The following is a 20,422-nucleotide window of genomic DNA, read 5'->3' as shown; positions in this document are numbered from 1 at the left end:
CCCCCCACCGTAAGTTTGCCAGCCATGTTTTCTCAGACAGGATGCCCTCATGCCACAGGACTGTAATGTGACACTAGGCGGCAACGCCTCTGTTGGCCTCCCTGTTCTCACTTTCTTCCATTATTTGTTGATGAAAGTTCAAAGTCTGGGGACGACTGCAGGAAATAGCAAGGCTTCCCATGTGCCTTTGGGATTGCTGCTGGAAGCTCAGTGGTCCACTTCCTGGGCTGTGTAGTTGTCGCAGTAAGACCCTCTGAAGGAGCGCTGTGAGGGAGGAGAGACGGCATCTAGCATCAAGATGCATAAGAACAGTAATGACACTGGGCAGAAACTACCAATACAAAGGGTTAAAAGTTCAGCCCAGATTGAAAATTTTAAAGCATCCACTGATGATGAACTTCTAAATCAAAGCTTCATCTACTGTCAGAGCAGCAGTAAATCTTCCAGCGCACACAGCGAGTCAAAGATACTGACAAGCTGCCAGTGGCTTGTGGGATGGACCATGGCATGATGTAGCCCTGTGTCCACAGCTCTTTTCTGTGAGCTAAGAGTGAACCTGGGTGTTTTCTTTGAAATTGCTTAAAATCTTGCAGAGGTTGCTCAAACATATGGCTCGTATTTATTCATATTCCCCTTCATCTCTTTTCAGCCAAAGAAGCCCAGAGCCCCCGATAACCCGTTTCACGGCATCGTCTCCAAGTGTTTCGAGCCTCACCTCTACGTGTACATTGAGTCCCAGGACAAGTGAGTGACAAGCATCGTGCTGTTTTCTGCCTGTGTGTTAGCCTCTGAGTGTGTTGGGTCCTGTTCAAGGACAGCTTCTTCCAGGCTCATCAAGGCTATCATTATGTCTTCTGCGTGTAATTGTTTATCTTGCCTAGAATTTGCTTGTTTGTTTGAGACAGCATACGTAGCCTTGCTGACCTTAAACTCAGAGAGATCCACAGGCCTCTGCCACCCAAGCGCTGAGACTAAAGGCATGTGTCACCACACTGGCATGTTTTCCTTATAAAGCTAAGCTGTCTGAGCTGTTTAAAGGTTCATGTGGGTCTGAACACCTCCACCCCCACCCACCCCTGTGTGGGTGGGGTGCTAAGCTCTTGAGCCCCAACCACACGTCACCCCACGAAGTGTCAGGCACCCAGACGTAAAAGCCCAGCCCCTGAAGTATGTACTTTCGGTTATAATTTGGCTTTTCATTGTGAAGTAATTTTGACTGTCAAAAAAGGTTAACATTAGCATAAAAATTTTCTGCTAGCTTTCCCCAGGCTTATGAACATCTTAATGTAAACATAACTATAAGAAGCTGAAAGTAAGATTGAGCCTGGTCCTGGCCCGGGACCTAATCACCATGCCCCTAGCTGTGGGCTCCTTTTTACTCCTGACTACTTCCTCACGTGCTCTTGGTCTTTCCAACCCTGACATCCATCAATACAGGACTGACCAGATGGTTCAGATGCTCTGTGAAATGCCATCAGTTTCCATTTGCCTGATCTTGTGCCTCACCCCCATCCCCCAGCACACAGGCCAGACCCCTTTCTTTGAAACAGTTTCTATGTTGCCCAGGCTGCTGTCAAACTCCTGGGATCAAGTGATCATCTCACCTCAGCTCTCTGAGTGGCTGGAAGGACACACACAGCATCGATTAATGAACTGTCATGATAGCACACACTATAACATGTCACTTAGGAGGTGAGGCAGGACAATTTCAAGTTTGGGGCCAGCCAGACAACAAAGTCCAGATTTTATATTTTTGGCAAGAAAGCCATCCTCAATGTGTCAGTCAGCTGCTGCTGTTGGCACTCTTGGCTAAGGTGAAGCCTGCCAGCCTTCTCCACTGTCAGGTACGGGTTTTTTCTTTATATTAAGTGTCTGCAGAGAATGATTTGAGATAATAGGTGAGAATGTCCTCTTGTGACTCTGCTGGCTCATTTTAGCAGGGCTTGGTGATTCTTGCCTGTAGCACTTCTCACTGCCAAATGTTGACTGTTTCTGTCATTTCTAATCCATCTAATCTAATCTAATCCATCATTTTTCTACTTTCTAACTGGAATTCTACTGTAGGGAAATTCTCCCTTCTTCTCCATTTGTTTGTATTAGTTGTGGTCTTGGACACATCCATGTAATGCACATGCTTTTTCACAGACTTTCAGGCCCCTCCAGCCTAGTTCCCTCAGTCAGGAATGGTCTAGGATCCACTAGACCTTAGTGGACTAACAGGGGACAATTCATGAAGGAGGGTGATACTTCTTATCCCAGATCTTTATCATAGCTAGACTCACTGTTGAAGTCACTGGACAGTGGAGTTTGGAAAAGTTGGGTTTCTGGAGCAGGGCGGACTGTGAGGACACAGGCTGGACTAGGTTACAGGCCTCCAAAGACCCACATAGGAAGACACTGCGGCTCACACAGGAGAACACATGTAGGAAACTGACTACAGCTGTGAGGAAGCACTGAGACCCCTTCTGATTATTCTCCTTTATCTTTTCTCTCCTTTTTCCTTTCTAATGCTTCTGTTCTGGGTGAGCAACTCCTTGCCTTCAGGCCTTTTTCGGGATAAGCAATAAGAATAGAATGTTTTGAGTGGATCACTGCAGGGGCACAATAGCCAGCACCCTTACCTTCTTCTGCTGAGAACAGAAACTCTGTGAAAGCCCTTCCATGTTAGCAAAAGTAAGTCACCCCACAGCAAGAAAAGAAAGATGCTTGAGAAGACTGAGCTCCCCTCCCTGCCCACAGCTCGTCCAGCAGGCTCACAGAGGGCACACGTTACTAATGCTCTTTTGCTCTTTAAAAGCACCCTGACACCCCACCCCTGCTCATGTGCATGTGTGCGCGCTGCACTGGCTTGGCAGTGAGCCCTAAGGATCCCCTTGTCTCTATCTGTCCGGTGCTGGGATTGTAAGTCTGTGCCACCACACTTGGATTTTTTTTAAGGCAGATTCTAGGGATCAGGCTCAGGTCCTGATGCTTATGTGGCAAGCACTTTACCAACCAAGCCATCTCTCCAGCCATCGACCCATGTCCTTATAATTCTTATTTCAAAAGACCTGAAAGCTATTGGGCCCAGACCTTCCTGGTGTAAAGAGTCATTTTTCTCTCTCACAATTTTGTTGTCCACTTTTTGCAGGGACTTGATTCATCAGGTCTGAGCACTGCTCACGGTGCTGTGGGCAAAGAGCCAGGCCTCCTTCCCCAGGCCTCTTGCTCTACAAGAGATGCAGCACTGCTGCTTGGCGGCTTCTTACCTCATAGGATGTCAAGCCCTGGGGAGCAGCAGGCCCCTCAGGGTGGGGGCTGCAGAGGCTGCAGGAGCACGGAGCAGGGGCTTGAAGCAGAGAGAGCTGAAGAACTCCATCTCCTCTCCCGTCAGAGCAGGGTCAGACCTGATGCCTGACACGGTTATTAACCTCTGACATGAATCCTGCAGGCATGGGCCTACAATCCCTGCTACTGGGGGAATCGGGGGTGGGCAGATTGCAAGTTCAAGGCCTGCCTAGGCTACAGAGTGAGTTCACAGCCAGCCTTGGCAACTTAGTGAGACCTTGCCTCAAAAGTAGAAGGAGGGCTGGGGCTGTGCCTCAGCAGTGCCGCACCCGCCCAGCGGGTGTAAATATCAGAAATAAGAGAACAAACAGTTACCCATAGGCCTCTTGTAACAGAATTAATTGTACAGACATAGGAATGTTGAGTATGATTTCAAGGGACTTTAGAATGCCTTTCTTCCTTTTGGTCAAAGAACCCTCCAGCTGAGAAAGAGCTCAGATTAGACTGATGTGTGCCGCCACTGATCGACTGTGCCAATGACTCAGATCTGTAAGGGAGGGCACAGTCCTCTCATAAGCCCTCAGGTGACAGAGGCCAGCCCAGCAGACAGAGCAGGGGTCTGTGTGACACGAGGGCCGGGATCCCAGGCAGAGCTCTGTCCTCAGTAGCCTGGAGCCTCCAGCATGCCGCTTAACTACGTTCAGTCGGTGTGTCCTGTCTGCAGCACGGTCATCAGCCCAGTTCGTAGCTGTGGGAAGTGAGTAAACACACTGACAAGAGACCCTGGCACACGACAAACCGTGTCTGGGGACTGCGCCCACTCTGCCCTCTCAGTCAGGTTCAGGATGCCTGTGTGGAAAGTGGCCCCATCAGTGTTGCAAGCTCCATATGGAGTCAGGCCTGGGGGCTGTGCTCTCATCTCCTCAGTGTGCTACCTGCCCAGGAAACATTCTGCCTGTACCTGTCCCAACAAATAGCCAAGCAGCAGGAGGAGGCCCACAAGCCAGTATGTAGGAAGGAGGCAAGAAGCAAGTCCCCACACGCCACCCGTGTGACAGGCCAGACTAAGCTGGCCTTCCAGGCTGTAAATGGATTTCCATGTCTGTGTCCACCCTAAGAGGATGATTTGTACCTTCTGCTGGGAAGCTGGTAGTGACTTCCCTGAGCCACTGTGGGAGAATTTCTGCATCAGCTCTGCCCTCACTCTGCCTGAGGTTTTCCTTGTCAGGAAGTCACTGTGACTCAGTTTCTGCTTCCTCTCCTGAGTTCCTTACAGTAACTTGATAGCATCCCTACCCCCTCTTACCTTTGTCACACCTACAATCTTACTGTGGCTGGTCCTTTTTTATTTTGAATTATCAGAAAGCCTGCAGAGCTGTGTGCCCTTCACCCAGCTCCTCAGCCACGTTGACCTCTCCTGCCTTTCTTCCACACACTCCCACAGGTCTCCACACATACAGGTGTCAAGGCATTTGAACTCTCAAGTCTGAGATGAGACTTCCTCTTACTCCATAACACCTTAGTGTGTATGTCCTAAAAACAAGGGAAGATGGCTTAACACAAGAACTCTTGTCTTTCAGAGGACCGGAGTTCATCCCCTAGCACTCACATCAAGCAGCTTACAACCACCTGGAACCCCGCCCCGTCTTCAGTGATCTGACAACCTCTTCCAGCCCCTGTGCACACACATATATACATTTATACACATAATCAGACGAACCCTCCCCCATGACATAAATGAAAAATAAAGGTCAGGGATGTAGACCAGTGGTAGATAGAGTGTTTACCTAGTGTGTGTAAGGCCCTGGGTTTGAATCCCAGCACTGCTTCAAACAAGCAAGCAAGCAAACCCAACAACACGAACATGGAGGCTGGAGAGAAGGCTCAGTGGCTAAGGGCACTCACCGGCTGCACTTTCAGAGGACTGAAGTCGGGTTCCCAGCACCCACAGTAGGCAGTTCACAGCTGCCTGGAACAACAGCGCCAGGAATCCAATGTCCTTCTGACCTCTGAGGGCGCCCACACACAGACATACAGACACACACAAATAGTGAATTTTTAAAAATAAATAAATGAAAGTTTAGAAGGACCAGTGTACATAACTGTAATAAAGTGTTCAGAGTCACATTGATCTCTGTTCCCAGTTAAATCCAGAGGCCACGTTCCAGTTTACAGATTGTGTTTAATTAATTCCTTAATTTATTTTGAGACAAGCGCTCACGTATCACAGGCTGGTCTCAAACGTGCTACCTAGCTGAAGATGACTTGAACTTAAAAAGAGAAGAGTGTGTGCATGTGTGTGCGTGGAAGGGTGGAGGCGCACGTGTGTGTGGAGCCTAGAGAGTAGCCTTAAGTATCATCCTAGCCATGTCTTTGGTTGGTTGGTTGGTTGGTTTTTGAGGCAGGGTTTCTTTTTGTCCTGGCTGTCCTAGACTCGGTTTGTAGACCAGGCTGGCCTGGAACTCACGGAGATCTGCCTGCCTGCCTCCCTGAGTGCTGGGATTACAGGCATTCACCACCACACATGGCTCCTGTCCGTGTCCTTTGCTGTGGGGTCTGTCACTGGCCTGAAGCTCATCAGTTGGGTTAGAGGGAAAGTGGAACTCATGTCGCCATGCTTGTTTGCAAAGCAAAGGATTGACTGCTAAAACCACCTCTATCCTGACCTTTGCCTTTTACACCTGACTACGGGCGCGTGCCACCTCACCGGGTTCATGAGGTGCTGAGACGGAGCCCAGGGTTTTGTTCATGCTAAGCAGGTGCTCTACCAGCTGAGCTCCAGCTCCAGCTCCAGCTCCAGCTCCTGGATCCAGGATCCCTCCCTGGGTCACAGTTGTACTTATTTCTTCTTTTGGTCTTCTTCAGTCTAGCAGAATAATACAGTCTGCCTTTTGAGACCTTCAAGTGTTTGACATATATAGGCCAGTAACTTGTTCGAGTGTCTGGGCTTCCTGCCTTTTGATGTCTCCCCATTGCCATGTGCAGAATGCTGATGTGTTGTTCTCAGCAGCTTGGGGAAGGAGCATATAATGTCCATTTGCCCCATAACATTTTATTCCTGGGTGTTGAGGCTATTCTCCGGGTTTCCGTGTCTCTGTGAAGTATGGATGATAGTGATGAGCAGACTGAGAGAATGACACATGCTGGCTCTTTATCTCCTTTACATGCCCGATCATTTCCTGAACACTTTCCTTTCTTTCCAGTAATAAAATGTAGCAGGCTTATCGTGTGTCCAGGCTCCCCATTTCCTCCATGGGGAGTGATCACAGACACCAAGCTCTGTTGTGAGGGAGTTCACTCAGCTGAGAGAGCTAAGAAACATGTGTCTGCATGAATATCCATGCCTCCACACGTAGGTTATATTCATATATACCGTGCCCTAACGCCTGTGTGTTCATGTCAAGACCTCTGTTCTAACCTAATGTCACAGGGGTTCCCAAGCTGATAACTACCATCTATAACACAATTGCAAGAAGTGTGGCTCCTAGCGTCCTTGACACATTTACTCGCTTCCTGCATTTGTCCGTATGTAGCCCGTCTTCCAGTTTCCTCCCAACCCCACTGCTCACCCAGAGGCAAGACACCCTTTAGCCCAGGAGAAGTGAAAAGGGTGCGTGTTAGTGGGAGCAGCCCTGAATGCCCACGTGCTGAGTCTGGTGGGGCTCTGGGGAGTCTCCCAGTGCTGCTGCTACAGTCCTTTCCAATCTGACCGTCACTTCTGAATGCTGATTGCAGATCCATCGGCACGTCACACTAAGCCCAGTCTGCAATGGGGTTCTTGTTTCTCCTCCCTTGTTATTCTTTCCCGGTACTGATGCCACCTTGTAATACTCTTTCCTGCTCGTTCGTTTTCAGCCTAATCACCAGAACTCCCATCAGTGTATCACGCGAAACCTGCAGATACTTACACTGTTCTTGGGTCCAAAGCTCAAGCCGTGCAGAATAGAGAGAAAGAAACCACATGTCCATAACATCTCTCTCAGCTGGTGAGAGAGTCAGAAACAGCAGTATGGCTTGCATCCACATAGTGCTCCCTAGGCCTGAGGTGGGAGAGTGGAACATCTGCAGTCAAGTCGGTGCCAATACATCTGTGGCCTTGGGCAAAGCCACTTCAAGTTACCAACCTTGTTTTCTTCACCTTTAAAACAGCAATAATAACATCTGCTTAAAGCTGTTGGGAGGAGTAAATGAGATTGTATTTCTAACACATCTTATAAGCTAATAGGAGAAAAGGACCAAAAAGGAAAGAGGAACAAAAGTGTTGTGTGACGTTAAGAATATGAGGAGCTGGAGAGATGGCTCAGCAGTCAAGAGCACTGGCTGCCCCCAAAGAATCTGGGTTTAATACCCAGCACCCACAACCATCTGTAACTCCAATCCCAGGGGCTCCAACACCCTCTTCTGGTCTTCTCGGGTACTGCATGCGCATGTTGCGCAGGCACCCATTCACATAAAGTAAATAAAACCTCAAAAAAGATAAAGGTCTGAAGGGATCACAGTGTGACTCGGAGCGGTCTTACTACCACACTCGAGATCAGACTTTTTTACTTTCATCTCACCCTCAGCCGAGTTCTTCCTCTCCTTCACATCATCTCCCTTACTTGGAGTCTGTTCTCACTGTTCTTTGTTTTGGGCTTCTGAGATAGGAACTCCTGTAGCCCAGGCTGGCCTCACCTCATTGAGTAGCTGAGGATGACCTCTTAATCCTCTGGTTCTACCTCTTCTGGCTTCATGCTTTCTTTCTGATCTGCTGCAGGCTTTCTCCACAGCCTGTCACTGTCTTAAATGCTACTGTTGTAAGCATGCAGGGATCCTCAACAGCCCACAACCCCTTGCCCAGGACTTGACCATTTGTAAACTGTTACTTGATCACACTTGCTCTCAGGTAGAAAAGACTCCCTCGTGGTCCCAGGATACAGATCATTGTGCCACACGTTGATTTCTCCATTAATACGTGAAGATCTGCCGAGATGTCTGGAATCAGTGATAACCTGTAAGCTACATTTATCTGTATCTTACACTTAGAGCCCTCGAGCCTTGCACACTGTCAGTGTTCAGTATTTAGTTGGAGTGACCCATAAGCAATGAACCTCATGGGTCCACCGGGCATCTTCTACTCTTCGTCTGCAAAGCTCATCATCTCATGTCCTGTGTGACATGGATGCAGAGGGGAAGAGGGCGCGGGGAAGCTTCCTCACCAGGTTTCTTTCTCGTATGCAATGGACTTGGTGGACACTGCAGAAAATGTAGATCTCTAAAGGGTTTTTATGAGCAATTTCTCAATGCTCTATGATCATAATTAATTATAATCTTACTCATTGGGTTGGTTCTGAAATAGGAAGTTGGTTAGGATAGTTGTGGTGATGGAAGAGACAAGTGATTACAGTAACCTAACAGCAGAGCCCGCCTCTGCCTTGGTTGGCACGTCTGTGTGGAGATTAGACTCCTCAGATGACTAGTTCATTCTTTGCCTTATGTCGCACCCCCTCATCCACTGCCTCCTGCAGCCCCTTCCATCTCTGTGAGAACACAACGTGGAAGGTAACCATCTGAGCATGCATTGCTCACCGACATGAAGGTTAGCCTGACACAGCAACCCTTGCAATGCCCTGAGGGAACGGGAACAAACACCCCCACTCCAAGGGAGACCCAATAGTGCACACGGAGGAGGAGACCTTCGCTCTAACACCAGGTGCTGGCTGGAGCGCTGGCCCCAGGGCTGTGAAGTTACAGCATAGACCAGGGAACAGGCACCATGGGGACACATCATGCACTATGCACCAGGGTAGGGAAAGCTTGACTCGCCACACGGTGTGGTGAAATGTTTAATGGTTTACTTTGCCAGTGAAATGAGCCAATTCAAGCCAAACTAGAGTATATAAATGCAGGTTTATTGGGGCTAGCTTTGGGCAGATTCACAGGAATGAGGCCAGAGAAGTGACCATGCAGAGGGGCACAGAAAAGTGGAGAGCAGAGAGAAAAAGCACATGTGCAGAAAGAGAGGAGAGAGAGATACAGATAGAGACAGACAGACAGACCAAAATGTCTGGATTTTATGGCAAGGAGCTTCTGGGGGAGGGGAAGCCCAGCCTCTGGGCTGGAAAGTTCAGGGCAGAGGATGGGGTATGTAGGGACTGAGGGATGCTGGGAGAACCTGAGGGCCAGGTCCACTTTGGTTAAATGGGCCCCTCAGTTACTTATCCTGTGTCTGAATCCCAGCAATGTTAACTCAAGGGCCCAAACCAGGTGTTGTGATGCAGACACATCATTCCAGCACTGAGGAGACAGAGGCAGGATAATCACAAGTTGGGCTGCATATTAAAACCCTATCTGGAAATAAAAAGTAAGAGCCTGGTGTATAGCACATACTATATCCCAGCACTCTAGAGGTTAATACAAGAGGAGAGTCGTAAGTTGAAAGCCAGCCTGGGCTATAGAGGCAACCCTGTCTCAAAACACGTGAACAAACCAAAAACAAAGCATGTGGCAGTGAGTGGCAGGTGATGGCAGTTCCAGTTGAGGGAGCAGGTGTTGGTTGGAGTTGTGCAATGAGGCCTGGGCCTAGGGAGCTGGAGGGAAGGTGCTTTGGCCGGGAGGTGACAGGTGAAGGCCCAGCAATGGGGCCATAGAGGTGACTGGCCTAGATGCCTGCCATGCTGAAATGTTGTGAGGGCTCCATGAGAAAGTAGGGCGAGAAGAGTTTGTGCAGAATGGGGGGGCCAAGGCACTTTCAAAGGTCAACTGAAGAGGCCCTCTCTCCGCAGGCAGACCTGGCCTGGATGAAGCAGCCACATCTGGATGCCATAAACTGAGTAACAAAAGCAGTGGAGGAGTAAAATGTCAATTGTTTCCTACTCCTGCTAATCAATGCTGTGTGTGGTTTTTGCCTTTTTCTTCTTATTGTATAAATATATTTTTAAGACACGGCTGGATTCTTGTAGCTTTAGCCAGCAAGCTAAAAACATACCACATGTCACGAGGGGCCTCCCATTGTCCACAGCTGTGCAGAGGACAGTGGCTACGGCCCTAGAGATCCAGCTCCTGATGACTCGGGTGGCTGGGGCAGCGTGAGGGACGTTTGACTGGGAGAGTGGAGACAAGAGCAGCCATCGTCATCTCCGCGTCCTGGCAAGCCTGGAGCTTTCTCCAGCCACTTTTAGCCCAAGATTTCTCTTTTTTCTTTTCTTTTCTTTTCTTTTCTTTTCTTTTCTTTTCTTTTCTTTTCTTTTCTTTTCTTCTCTTCTCTTCTCTTCTCTTCTCTTCTCTACTTTTTTCTTTTCTTTCTTTCACCATTGATTCTAGAAGTTCTAAGGAAAAACTATTCATCTTAAAGAAGGAAGGCATTTTGTCTTTAAAACATCACAGTTCAGGCATCCATCCTCTGGCACGAGAGGTTCGCGATGTCTACATCTTTGTTGTCCTCAGAGCTTTTCTGTAAGGTAGTGAAAAGCGTGAGGCTGGGGTCCCCTGCTTGTCTTGGGCAAGGTGCTTAGCTTTTCTGTACCTGCCATTTGGAGAAGGGAGCTAGTAAGACAGGCACCTCTGAGGGCTATTGCCAAAGAGTTAAAAGTTCCATGACATGATTATAGAGTACAGCATGACTCCTGGGCCATCGTAGGTGTTTAGGACATGGTCACCATCGTTAGTGTTCAGGACTTTGGCTGGTTCTCAGCATTCTGGGGTGCATGCTTCTGTGGCAGGTTCTCCAGTCAGCTCTGCTACGTGACGTATGACAGTTTCAGGGGTCGGTCTTCTCGCCTTCTAGATGAGCAGCAGTGCCCTGCCCTTTTATGGGTCAGACATGGTGATGAGACGCCCTGGAACAAAGTGCTGTACAAACGTCAGACTTCATTGCTGCCATTTTGAGCAGGGAGGTGGAAGGTGACATGGGTAAAATGTACCTGCTTGTAGGTTTAGGTGGCACCAGTGGAAACAGCACCCCTGCCTGGTCTCCGAGTGAAACAGCATTTCTGCCCTTCTAGAAACCTCAGCGAGCTGATAGACCGGTTTGTGGCTGACTTCAAAGCGCAGGGCCCACCCAAGCCCAACACTGAGGAGGGGGGGGCCGTGCTCCCCAGCTGCGCGGACCTCTTCGTCTACTACAAAAGGTGCATGGTGCAGTGCTCGCAGCTCAGCACGGGCGAGCCCATGATCGCCCTGACCACTATCTTCCAGAAGTACCTCCGAGAATACGCCTGGAAAATCCTCTCTGGCAACCTGCCTAAGTGAGTCCTGTTTCCTTACTCTCAGCAAGGAAGTGAGGCTCTCAACAGCCCTAAATATGGGAGGCTCGAAGGAAAGCCACAGGGGTGGGGGGTTGGGAGGATGTTTACTGAGCTGCTAAGAATGTTGGGAAGGAAAGCACTCCTCCTGGGCTCCCAAGGGCCTGAGGTGCTGCTGTCTCCTTTAATGACATTCCAGAGCTGACCATGACTGTCAGCAGGTCATGTTCCCCGGCCACCAGTGTAGGTCACAATGCATCACTGAGTTGGGCCCATTATGTATTTCAATACAGAAAAAAAAAAGTTATTCAGCTGCAGGGGCAGTGTCCCTCCAGCCCCGTTCAGTGTGTTCGTGCCTTGAGTACCAGATGACAAGCTTTTCCTCTGACTATCTTCCACGGCCTCTAATACTGTGTGCACAGCCTTAAGTTTAAAGATATGGTGGATTGGGGCAGGGGAGAAGGCTGAATGGGTACAGTGCCTCCCACACAAGCAGGCGGCCCTGAGTTCAGATCCTCCACTCACACATAAACAGCTGGGGTTAGCAACACTTTCCTGTAATCACAACAGTAGGAGGCAGAGACAAGAGGGTTCCAGGGCCACAGGGGTGCCAGTCAGACCAACTCTAGCAAGCGCCAGGTTTAATGAGAGACCTTGTCTCAAAAACAAGATGGAGAATAAGAGAGGAAACCCAGTGTCAACCTCTGGCCTCTGCCTGTGTGTGCATGGGCACACATGTGCACTGTTAGACCATCTTACTCCGCTTGTTCACTTATGAGCTCTACATGTAGAAGTCATAATTGAGAAAGATGGTTGGGGGAGCAGGTTTTGTGCCGCAGCTGACCCCGTACCTCGGGAAATCTCAAGCCAAGGCACTAGGCCAGATGGCCTCCTTGGTGAGAATGGGTCACCCCAGGTGAGGACTGCTCACTGCTCTCTGGGTTTCTCTTCCTGTTCCTGTGGTGAGAGGGTCTGAACAGATGACAGTCAAGGTAAGGTCAGGAGCAAAGGAACCCATTGTGTGCTGATGTATTTGTTCTGTAGCCAGCCTTTCCTCCCCTTTCTTCTTTGTGATAAAATACGCAGCTCCAGGAAGCCAGCTAGCAGCTGCAGCCTAACTAGTTCCTGTCCTTCCCTTCAGAACCAGCAGCAGCAGCGGGGGCCTGACTATCAGCAGCCTCCTCAAAGAGAAGGAGGGCTCGGAAGTGGCCAGGTTCACTCTGGAGGAGCTGTGCCTCATCTGCAGCATCCTGAGCACAGCGGAGTACTGCCTGGCCACCACCCAGCAGGTGAGCACCCAGCCAAGCACGCCTCCCTTCTGGAGGCCCGGCCACAGCTGGAGTGGGGCCTGGGAGCTCCGCTGAGGTCTCCAGCCACCATGGGCAGGCTAACTGGCCTCTCAGAAAGAAATTCAGCATGTACTCAGAGTCTGCCCAGGCAGACTTACAAGGGAAGTATGGCCAACCTCCACCCTCATGTAAGCCACCAAACAGGCAAGATCTCTTAAAAGTAGGTCAGTAGCACAATGTCCCTTATGAGAAAAGCAGCAATAAACTCCCTCCGAGGTACCAGGGCCAGCCTTTGGTGGGTGAGTCACCCAATGACTCCATTCTTAGCTGTGTTAACAAGCGAAGTCTCAGGATTTTATGTGTCTCCTGACATTTTCTAGCATTCTCTGTCGACCATAACAATCATTGTCTGAGATGTTGACTGTGAAGCAGAAAGGGTGGAGCCTCTGCTGCAGCCCCTAGAAGGCAATTCAGCAAACCAGCACTGCAGAAGGGCAAGCCGCAGTAGCCTGCCACCCAGCCTCCGCAGGTGGAGAGGCTCTTCTTCCCTGCTTGGCCTGGGGCCCTGCTAAAGCTGAGAGCCAAAAATAACCTGCTCCTTCTGATGTTGATGCTTACTTCCTAAGCATCGAAGAAGCCAGTCACAAGGGGCAGTTCAGACGTGACAGCTTGGTGCTCTTCTGTGCCAGGGCATGAACACAAGAAGTGTCCAGCAGACTCCTTGACAGCTAACCAGCTGGGCGCAGAGGTTGAGGCAGTAGCATGCTGTGCTTGGGGCATGGTCACATATTCAAGGAATGACTCGCACACTACCTTGGCCTTAGAGCTAGAGATAGAAAGAAAGATAGACAGACAGACGTTTAAAGTGTCTGACGAAAACACATAAGGAAGTGTAGCTTTGACTCAGACAGGGTCTCAGTGGGTCGACAGGCTGGCCTCAAAAACTCCCGGGGATCTGCCTGTGTCTGCCTCCTGAGTGCTGGGATTAAAGGCTGCACCACCACTGTCACCACCTGGCTCTTAACACAGTCTTACTGGCAGCTCAGTCTCCACGTGGATCACTGAGTGAGGCGCGCAGGGAGGGGCTGCCTCTATCATGAACTCAGTGGACTGCTCTCTGATCACTTGCTCCTGATGATGCAGCTTGCCAGGCCACAAAAGAGCCTCCAGGCAGTCCTGATGAGACTTAACAAGCTATAGCAGTAGTAGAGAACTCCCCCTCTCAGTGGGCCAGGGGAAGGGGATGGGGGGACTTGAGGCAGGGGACTTCAATCAGCATATGTAATGAATAAATTGTGAAGAAAAAAAATTTAAAAGAAGTAAAGTGTCCCACAAACTTACTGTTCATTTCTGAGCCCAGGCCACAGTCCCAGCTTTCTTCTTTTGTATTTTTTTCAAGATAATAAAATCTCTTCATGGACACACACGTGTGCTTGCATGCATGTGTGCGTGCACACACACACACACACACACACACACTCAGCCTACTCTTAATGCCATCACCCTCAAATATTTTATTTTATAAACATAGTTTCATCCAAAGTTATCTTAGCTCATTTTTATATCCTTTTGTTGTTAGTGTTGATGTTACTAAAATCTTCTTCTTCTTCTTCTTCTTCTTCTTCTTCTTATTATTATTATTATTATTATTACTACTGTTTATGGTTATGTAGTATTTCATTGTAAGGATTAGTGGCTATTTAATAACAGCCCTGGTAATTATTTATACTGCTTTAAAGTTTTGCTTCTACAAATAATCTTACAAAAACCTCTTTAAAAACATTTTTTTTTGAGACAGGGTTTCTCTGTGTAGCCCTGGCTGTCCTGAAACTCACTCTGTAGATCAGACTGGCCTCAAACTCACAGAGGTTCTCCTGCCTGTGCCTCCCGAGTGCTGGGATTAAAGGCCTGCACCACCACCACCCAGACAAAAACATCTTTCTGAGTATACTATCTTAAGTTTTCTATTGTATTTCTAGAACACATTGTTGGAGAGTTTAGAAGTATTGGTAAACCAGAGACCATTTTGATGACCTATGTACCCTTTTTTTTAATTTAACGAAAATCATCTAAGTGAGTACATTCTGAGCCACCTGTAAGATATCTGAGTGCCACGTTCCTTTAGAAGAAACAGATCCCTGGGGAAATGATTGATTCCGGGCTGCGGGCCTAGGGTGTCTAGGCGTGCCGTGTAGTTGGTCTGGGCCTTGCTTAGCATTCATGAAGCCCTGGGTTTTATCCCGAGCTCCGTATAGACTGGGTACGGTGGTGCACCCCTGTACAGAAATCCTGGGCTTTGAGAGGTGGAAGAGGAGGCTCGGAGGTTCAGGCTCTTCCTCAGCTATATAGAGAGCTTGAGCCCAGCCTGGACTAGACACCCTATCTCACAAAAATGGGCTGGAGAGATGGCTCAGCAGTTAAGAGCACTGACTGCTCTTCCAGAGGACCCGGGTTTGATTCTCAGCACCCACATAGCAGCTTACAACTATCTGTAACTCCATTTCTAGGGGATTGGTTGCCTTCTCTGGCCTATGGGCACCAGACAGTCTTGAGGTGCACATGTATACATGCAAGCAAAACAATCATACACATAAAATAATAAAAGTTTTAAAAAGTGAACTTGAGACATCACATCTTGTAAAAAGTGATAAAATCCAATACAGAATCATTGCAGAAGGACTCAGGAGTTAGAGTGGATTGAATTGGGCCCCTCAAAACTAAGTCCTGATCTGTAGTGTACCTTGGGATGTTTGGGAATCGTGGCGTTTGCACATGTGACCGAGTGTTTCAGGAGTAGCTCATCCTGGTCTTGGGCTACCCTGACACAAGGGCTAGCCTCCTTAGGAAGTGAAAAGATGGAAATAGACCCAGACTCAGTGAAGAGGGTCATGTAAGCGTAGAGAAAAGAGGAAAGGCATGCCCTGCAAGCCATGTACACCAAAGAATCTAAAAAAAAAAAAAAATTAATTAAATTAAAAATTAAAAGGTCTCAAATTTTTAAAAATCAACAACAACAAAATAAAACCAGGGCCAATGAAGTGGCTCAGGAAATAAAGGTGACTGCTGTCAAGACTGACAACCATGAGTTCAATTTGTGGAACCCAAATAGTGGAAGGAGAGTATCCACTCTTGCACATTTTCTTCTGACCTGCACACGCATAGAGTGTGCTTAGAAATACAGACTGGCACACATAAAGAACTTGACTGTGTGCCTATGTTGGGAGACTGTGGTTAAAATGTCCGTTCTCTATAAAATGCTGCATGATTTGACACAGTTCCCTGTCAGCATCCCAGCAGATTATTTTGGGGAAATAGGCAAGGAAATTTTACAAAAAGACCAAACAACCTTGAAAAATAAGGGAGAGGTTGGGTGATGTGTCACTTGATTTTCAGGCTTCCTAGCACTGAGGGCCTTCCGCAGTAGAGAGCTCGCCGGGCACGTGTGCTGCCTGGCTGCAGACACCGCACACCTCCCACAGAGCTCCAGGAAGGGAGGCAGCACTGCTGTGTGTATAGACCACTCCTCCCTGCAAGCAGCCACTGCTACCATCTCACTAACGCGCCCTCTCAAACATTTTCATTTATCTTAAGTGAAACAAACTCAAATTCTGCATGTTATTCTACAACAGAGCAGCCTTGTGTTGTTTATAGTTAAATCATAGACAGCTTTCCTCTTCCTTGTTCTTTCTCTTCCCACCCCCCACCCCCTCTGAGACAAATTCTTCTTGTTGGCCCAGGCCAGCCTCGAGCTTATAGCAGTCCTAATTGTCTCTGCCTCTTGAGTGCTGGGATTCCAGGCACCAGCACACCTGACTGTATGGGCATCTTCTGAAAGGAGTGCTACCTCAGCTTTGTCATGACTGTCACGGGCATCTTCTGTACAAGTACTACCTCAGCTTTGTCAGCCCCCTTTGAGTACTTCACTCATCTGTCATTCATCTAGAAAGCTTTCCCCAAAGCAGGTGCTGCCTCTGTGGCGACGCGCAGAGGCCAGGCATCTTTCTGTCAGGAGACTCAGAGCAGATGGAAAACAGATAACAAGCAAGTCAGGGTTTCACTGTCATTCTGTGGTAAGTGTGGACGAAGAAGCAAATGCCATGAGAGAAGTTGGAGGGCTAGGAAATGGGGGCTGGTCAGGATGGTGAGCAGGGGCATCTTAGAGGGAAGAAGTGGGAAGTGTGAAAGTCCCGAGGGACAAAGACTGATTGTGAACGCCAGAGACGAGGTAGAGGTAGCAAGATGGGGCCAGAGAGGTAGACAGGGCCCTGCCATGCTTAGAGTTAGGGTTTTTCTTCAGTGAAGTGGCAGAGGCCACTGGAGCATGTGAGCACAAGCCTGTGCCACACCGTCCTGTCCTCCGTCATTGGTGTCCATGTCGACTGCATCCAGGATTTCAGTAATAGGAACCCCTTCTGGAAAGAACCCTGCACATGCAGAGCCTGACCCGTTGAGTTCTCTGAATGGCACCTCACCCCTTCCAAGTGGGAGAACTAAATGTTGCCAGGGATCCTCACACGGCTCTGTACATTAATCTCTATCTCATGAGAACGCATTTCTAAATGTGAAATTGCCAGATTACATTGGTAAGCTGCCTCCTAAAAAAATCACCCTCATTTGCTCACCATTAAGAACATTTTTGTCTTTTAAGTTTTTAATATGTGTGTGTGCCTATGTGATGTATGTACACCACATTTATTCAGTGCCACAGGGGCTAAACGAGGGCGATGGATCCCGTGGAACTGGAGTCCAGGTGGTGGCGAGCCACCATGTGGGTGCTGGGGACCCAGTCATTTCTCAGGCACCCTAAAAGCACTTTACATTTTAATGCAGAACATTCCTCTTCCTAGAATCAGTGTGATTGCTTTGGGAAGACTAGAGTTATCAGTCCCCGGGGCAGTCCCAGATCCTGATCATTGCATTTTTCTCCGAGGCTTAGGAGGGTGTGAGTGCTCCCACTTGGCCTAAGCCCTCAGCTGAGCAGAGTGAAGATGTATTTCTGATTCATCACGGGGACATCTGGCACCTTGGCAAGGTGGTGGCCATACAAATACTTAGCAAAGGTTTGGGCTGGCTTTACTGTCACTCTCACTGAGGGGTCTCAACGCTGCGGGGTGAAGCTACATCAGGGACAAGCAGGGAGACCTACTTGATACTTTCCACAGAGAGCCTTAAGAGAAGAGGTTATTGAAGTCCGTCACGTGGGGAAAGAGCAGCAGCACTCCTGGCTATGTGGGCATGAGCAGAGACTCCTCGTGGCTACTGGCCAGGAAGCTCTCTTGTAACCTTCAAAAGCCTCCCCCAGCCTTTGACATCCAGGCTCCACAGCCTTCAAAATAGCACCACCACTAGGGACCAAACACTCAAAGCATGAGCCTGTGGAGGACAAGCCGTGCGAGCTATCTTTATGTCCTTAGAAACAAACCCAGGGTGGTGCCGAAGGAGCTGGGTTCTAGGAAGCTTATTTTGGCCTGTCACCTGCTGTCTTGGCTGGGCTACTGCAGCCCTCATCTATGAAGTGAAGGTAACGGGACTTCCCTCGCGTCCTGGCGGGAGCTAAACATGTCCCAGGTCATGTCTGGGACTGTCTGGCTCCTCAATTGTGATACTCAGTAGTGTGAAACAGCCTTGGGGAATCGCTAAACTTCTGCTTCTACCCTCTCCTAACAGCTAGAAGAAAAACTCAAAGAAAAGGTTGACGTGAGTCTGACTGAACGCATTAATCTCACAGGAGAAATGGACACATTCAGCACGTAAGTCCCTTCCCGGTGCCTGCTCCAGGTCAGCCTCTCCTCTTCACAAGCAGTTTGTGCTGGCTGCAGTTTCCTCTGCGTGGAAGAGTTCCCAGGGCATTCTCCACCAGCTGTGAGAAACAGCGCTCCATTCTCCCTCTTCCTCCTCCCCTTCTTCCTCCTCTTTCTGGCTTGAACAAGTTTTTAATATAGATGCTTCTGGAGGAGAACTTGATTCTGGGGTTAGCAGTTGTAATGGAAGCCATGGAAGTTTGGGTCCTAACTGGGTGAGGCACACCCAGATAAGAACAGGACATAAAGAACTAGCTGCTTCTCCATTATCAGGGATAAAACCAATTTCATGAAGAAATGAAAATTTTAAATTTTACACACATGCCAAAAACGCCCACAGGGAGCCATGTCCCTCGTCCATCGCCTTTTGGGGTAGTGACCACAGCAACTTGTTTCTTTGCAGTGTCATCTCCAGCAGCATCCAGCTGTTGGTTCAGGATCTGGATGCAGCCTGTGATCCTGCCCTGATCGCCATGAGCAAGGTGAGCTGTTAGGACCTGGCCTCTGATCAGTGACTGGTACACCTTTCCTCAGCCCTTCCTGTTGTGTTCTGACTCTGCTTGGTGTCAGCCGAGAGGGCACTGGGCAGGCCTCCCAGAGTTCCTGCACCTGGGCTGTTGTTAGCCCTTTTGGGGGGTGGAGGTAAGTCTGAAGGAAATGAGCTCTTCTGTCAGCATCTGGCTCCTGCTACAACCTGTCTGTGCCCTTGCCAGCTGAGCAGTTTGGTGAGCTCTTCGGCAGGCTCCCAACTCATTGCTCAGTATGCCCACTGGGAGGCTCCAGCCCTTCCTGAGCTTTGGTGTCGGTGCTAGAACATTTGATCGGACAGTGGACTCTGGTTTCAGTGTACCCTCAGCCCCCTATGGTCCTTTGACACTTAGCATTGGCTGCTATTTGGAGTTTTATATACCTGTCTTTTCTTCCCCAAAGAATGTAAATTCCTGAGAAGTGTGGTAAGTCGTGCCTATAATTTCAGGATTTAGAAGGCTGAGGCAAGGGTTCGAGTTCAAGGCTAGCCTGCTCTGTACAGGAAGACCCTGTCTCAAAAAAGAACAAAGTATTCCTTAAGTGTCTAGACCCTATTGAAGACTTCATATTTAGGAAGAGGAAAGTAGGCAATCCTTTGCTGACTTTTAAGCCCAACAAACCTCGTAGAGCAGGGGTTGAGAAAGCATAGCGTGCAGCCAAATGCAGCCCGGTTCTTGTTCCTGTTTGTCTCAGTGGAACATAGCCATGTCCATCCACTTAAGCTCAATCTATGGCTGTTGCTGTAGCTATAGAAATTGGTGGTTATAACAGAGGCCTTATAGCCCACAAAGCAAGAATATCGACAAGTCAACCCTGGCCAGAAAAAGCTTGCCAACACCTATAGTCATGGACTCTTGGAATACTCTTCCAAGTTTTGGAAAATGACTTGTCTGGAGGAAACGAGGCAGAATTTATGTCAGCGGGCCGTGGGAGGAGCCCTGACACTGGACCAGACAGGCCTAAGTTTTCTGGTTTTTCTTTGAGAGCCCTACCCTGAAGACCAAACCTGTGCAGGCCTGGCTCTCTGTGAAATGCATCTGGCTGGCTGCCTCCCAGAGCTGTGAGAGTGGACAGCAGTTGAGTGCCCGGTGGTGCCAGTCAAGCTCAGAAAGCCTAGGTTCCTGAGACCTAGGGGACGAGAGGAATGCCATGCCTCAGGAAGTAGACATTTAGTCTGAGTTTGGTTTTAGAGTGGATTATAACTATTTAACAAAAATAGGATTAAAACCAAAACTTTGGCTTTGGGGTTGTAAGGACTGAAGTAGGATGCGGAGAAGTGGCTGATGTTCCAAAGCTCCGATTCTCAAGGCCAGTC

At 48.8% G+C, this 20,422-nt stretch overlaps 1 protein-coding gene across 1 annotated transcript in view; it reads left to right on the top strand.

The window, feature by feature from the left end:
- The window catches only part of Vps53 (VPS53 subunit of GARP complex), a 54,425-nt gene that overhangs the window by 3,182 nt on the left and 30,821 nt on the right, over positions 1–20,422 (top strand). Inside the window, exons 2-6 of the mRNA XM_055619537.1 lie at positions 650–744; positions 11,250–11,492; positions 12,631–12,778; positions 18,446–18,528; positions 18,983–19,061. Of these exons, the coding sequence (XP_055475512.1) occupies positions 650–744; positions 11,250–11,492; positions 12,631–12,778; positions 18,446–18,528; positions 18,983–19,061 (648 nt within the window). The remainder of the gene's footprint in view (positions 1–649; positions 745–11,249; positions 11,493–12,630; positions 12,779–18,445; positions 18,529–18,982; positions 19,062–20,422) is intronic.

Source organism: Psammomys obesus, unplaced genomic scaffold (genome assembly GCF_907164565.1).
Source record: "Psammomys obesus unplaced genomic scaffold, mPsaObe1.curated_primary_1811, whole genome shotgun sequence".
In the NCBI taxonomy this organism is placed as follows: Eukaryota; Metazoa; Chordata; class Mammalia; order Rodentia; family Muridae; genus Psammomys; species Psammomys obesus.
The sequence above is the reverse complement of the archived record's forward strand: the minus strand, read 5'-3'. Positions and strand labels throughout refer to the sequence as shown.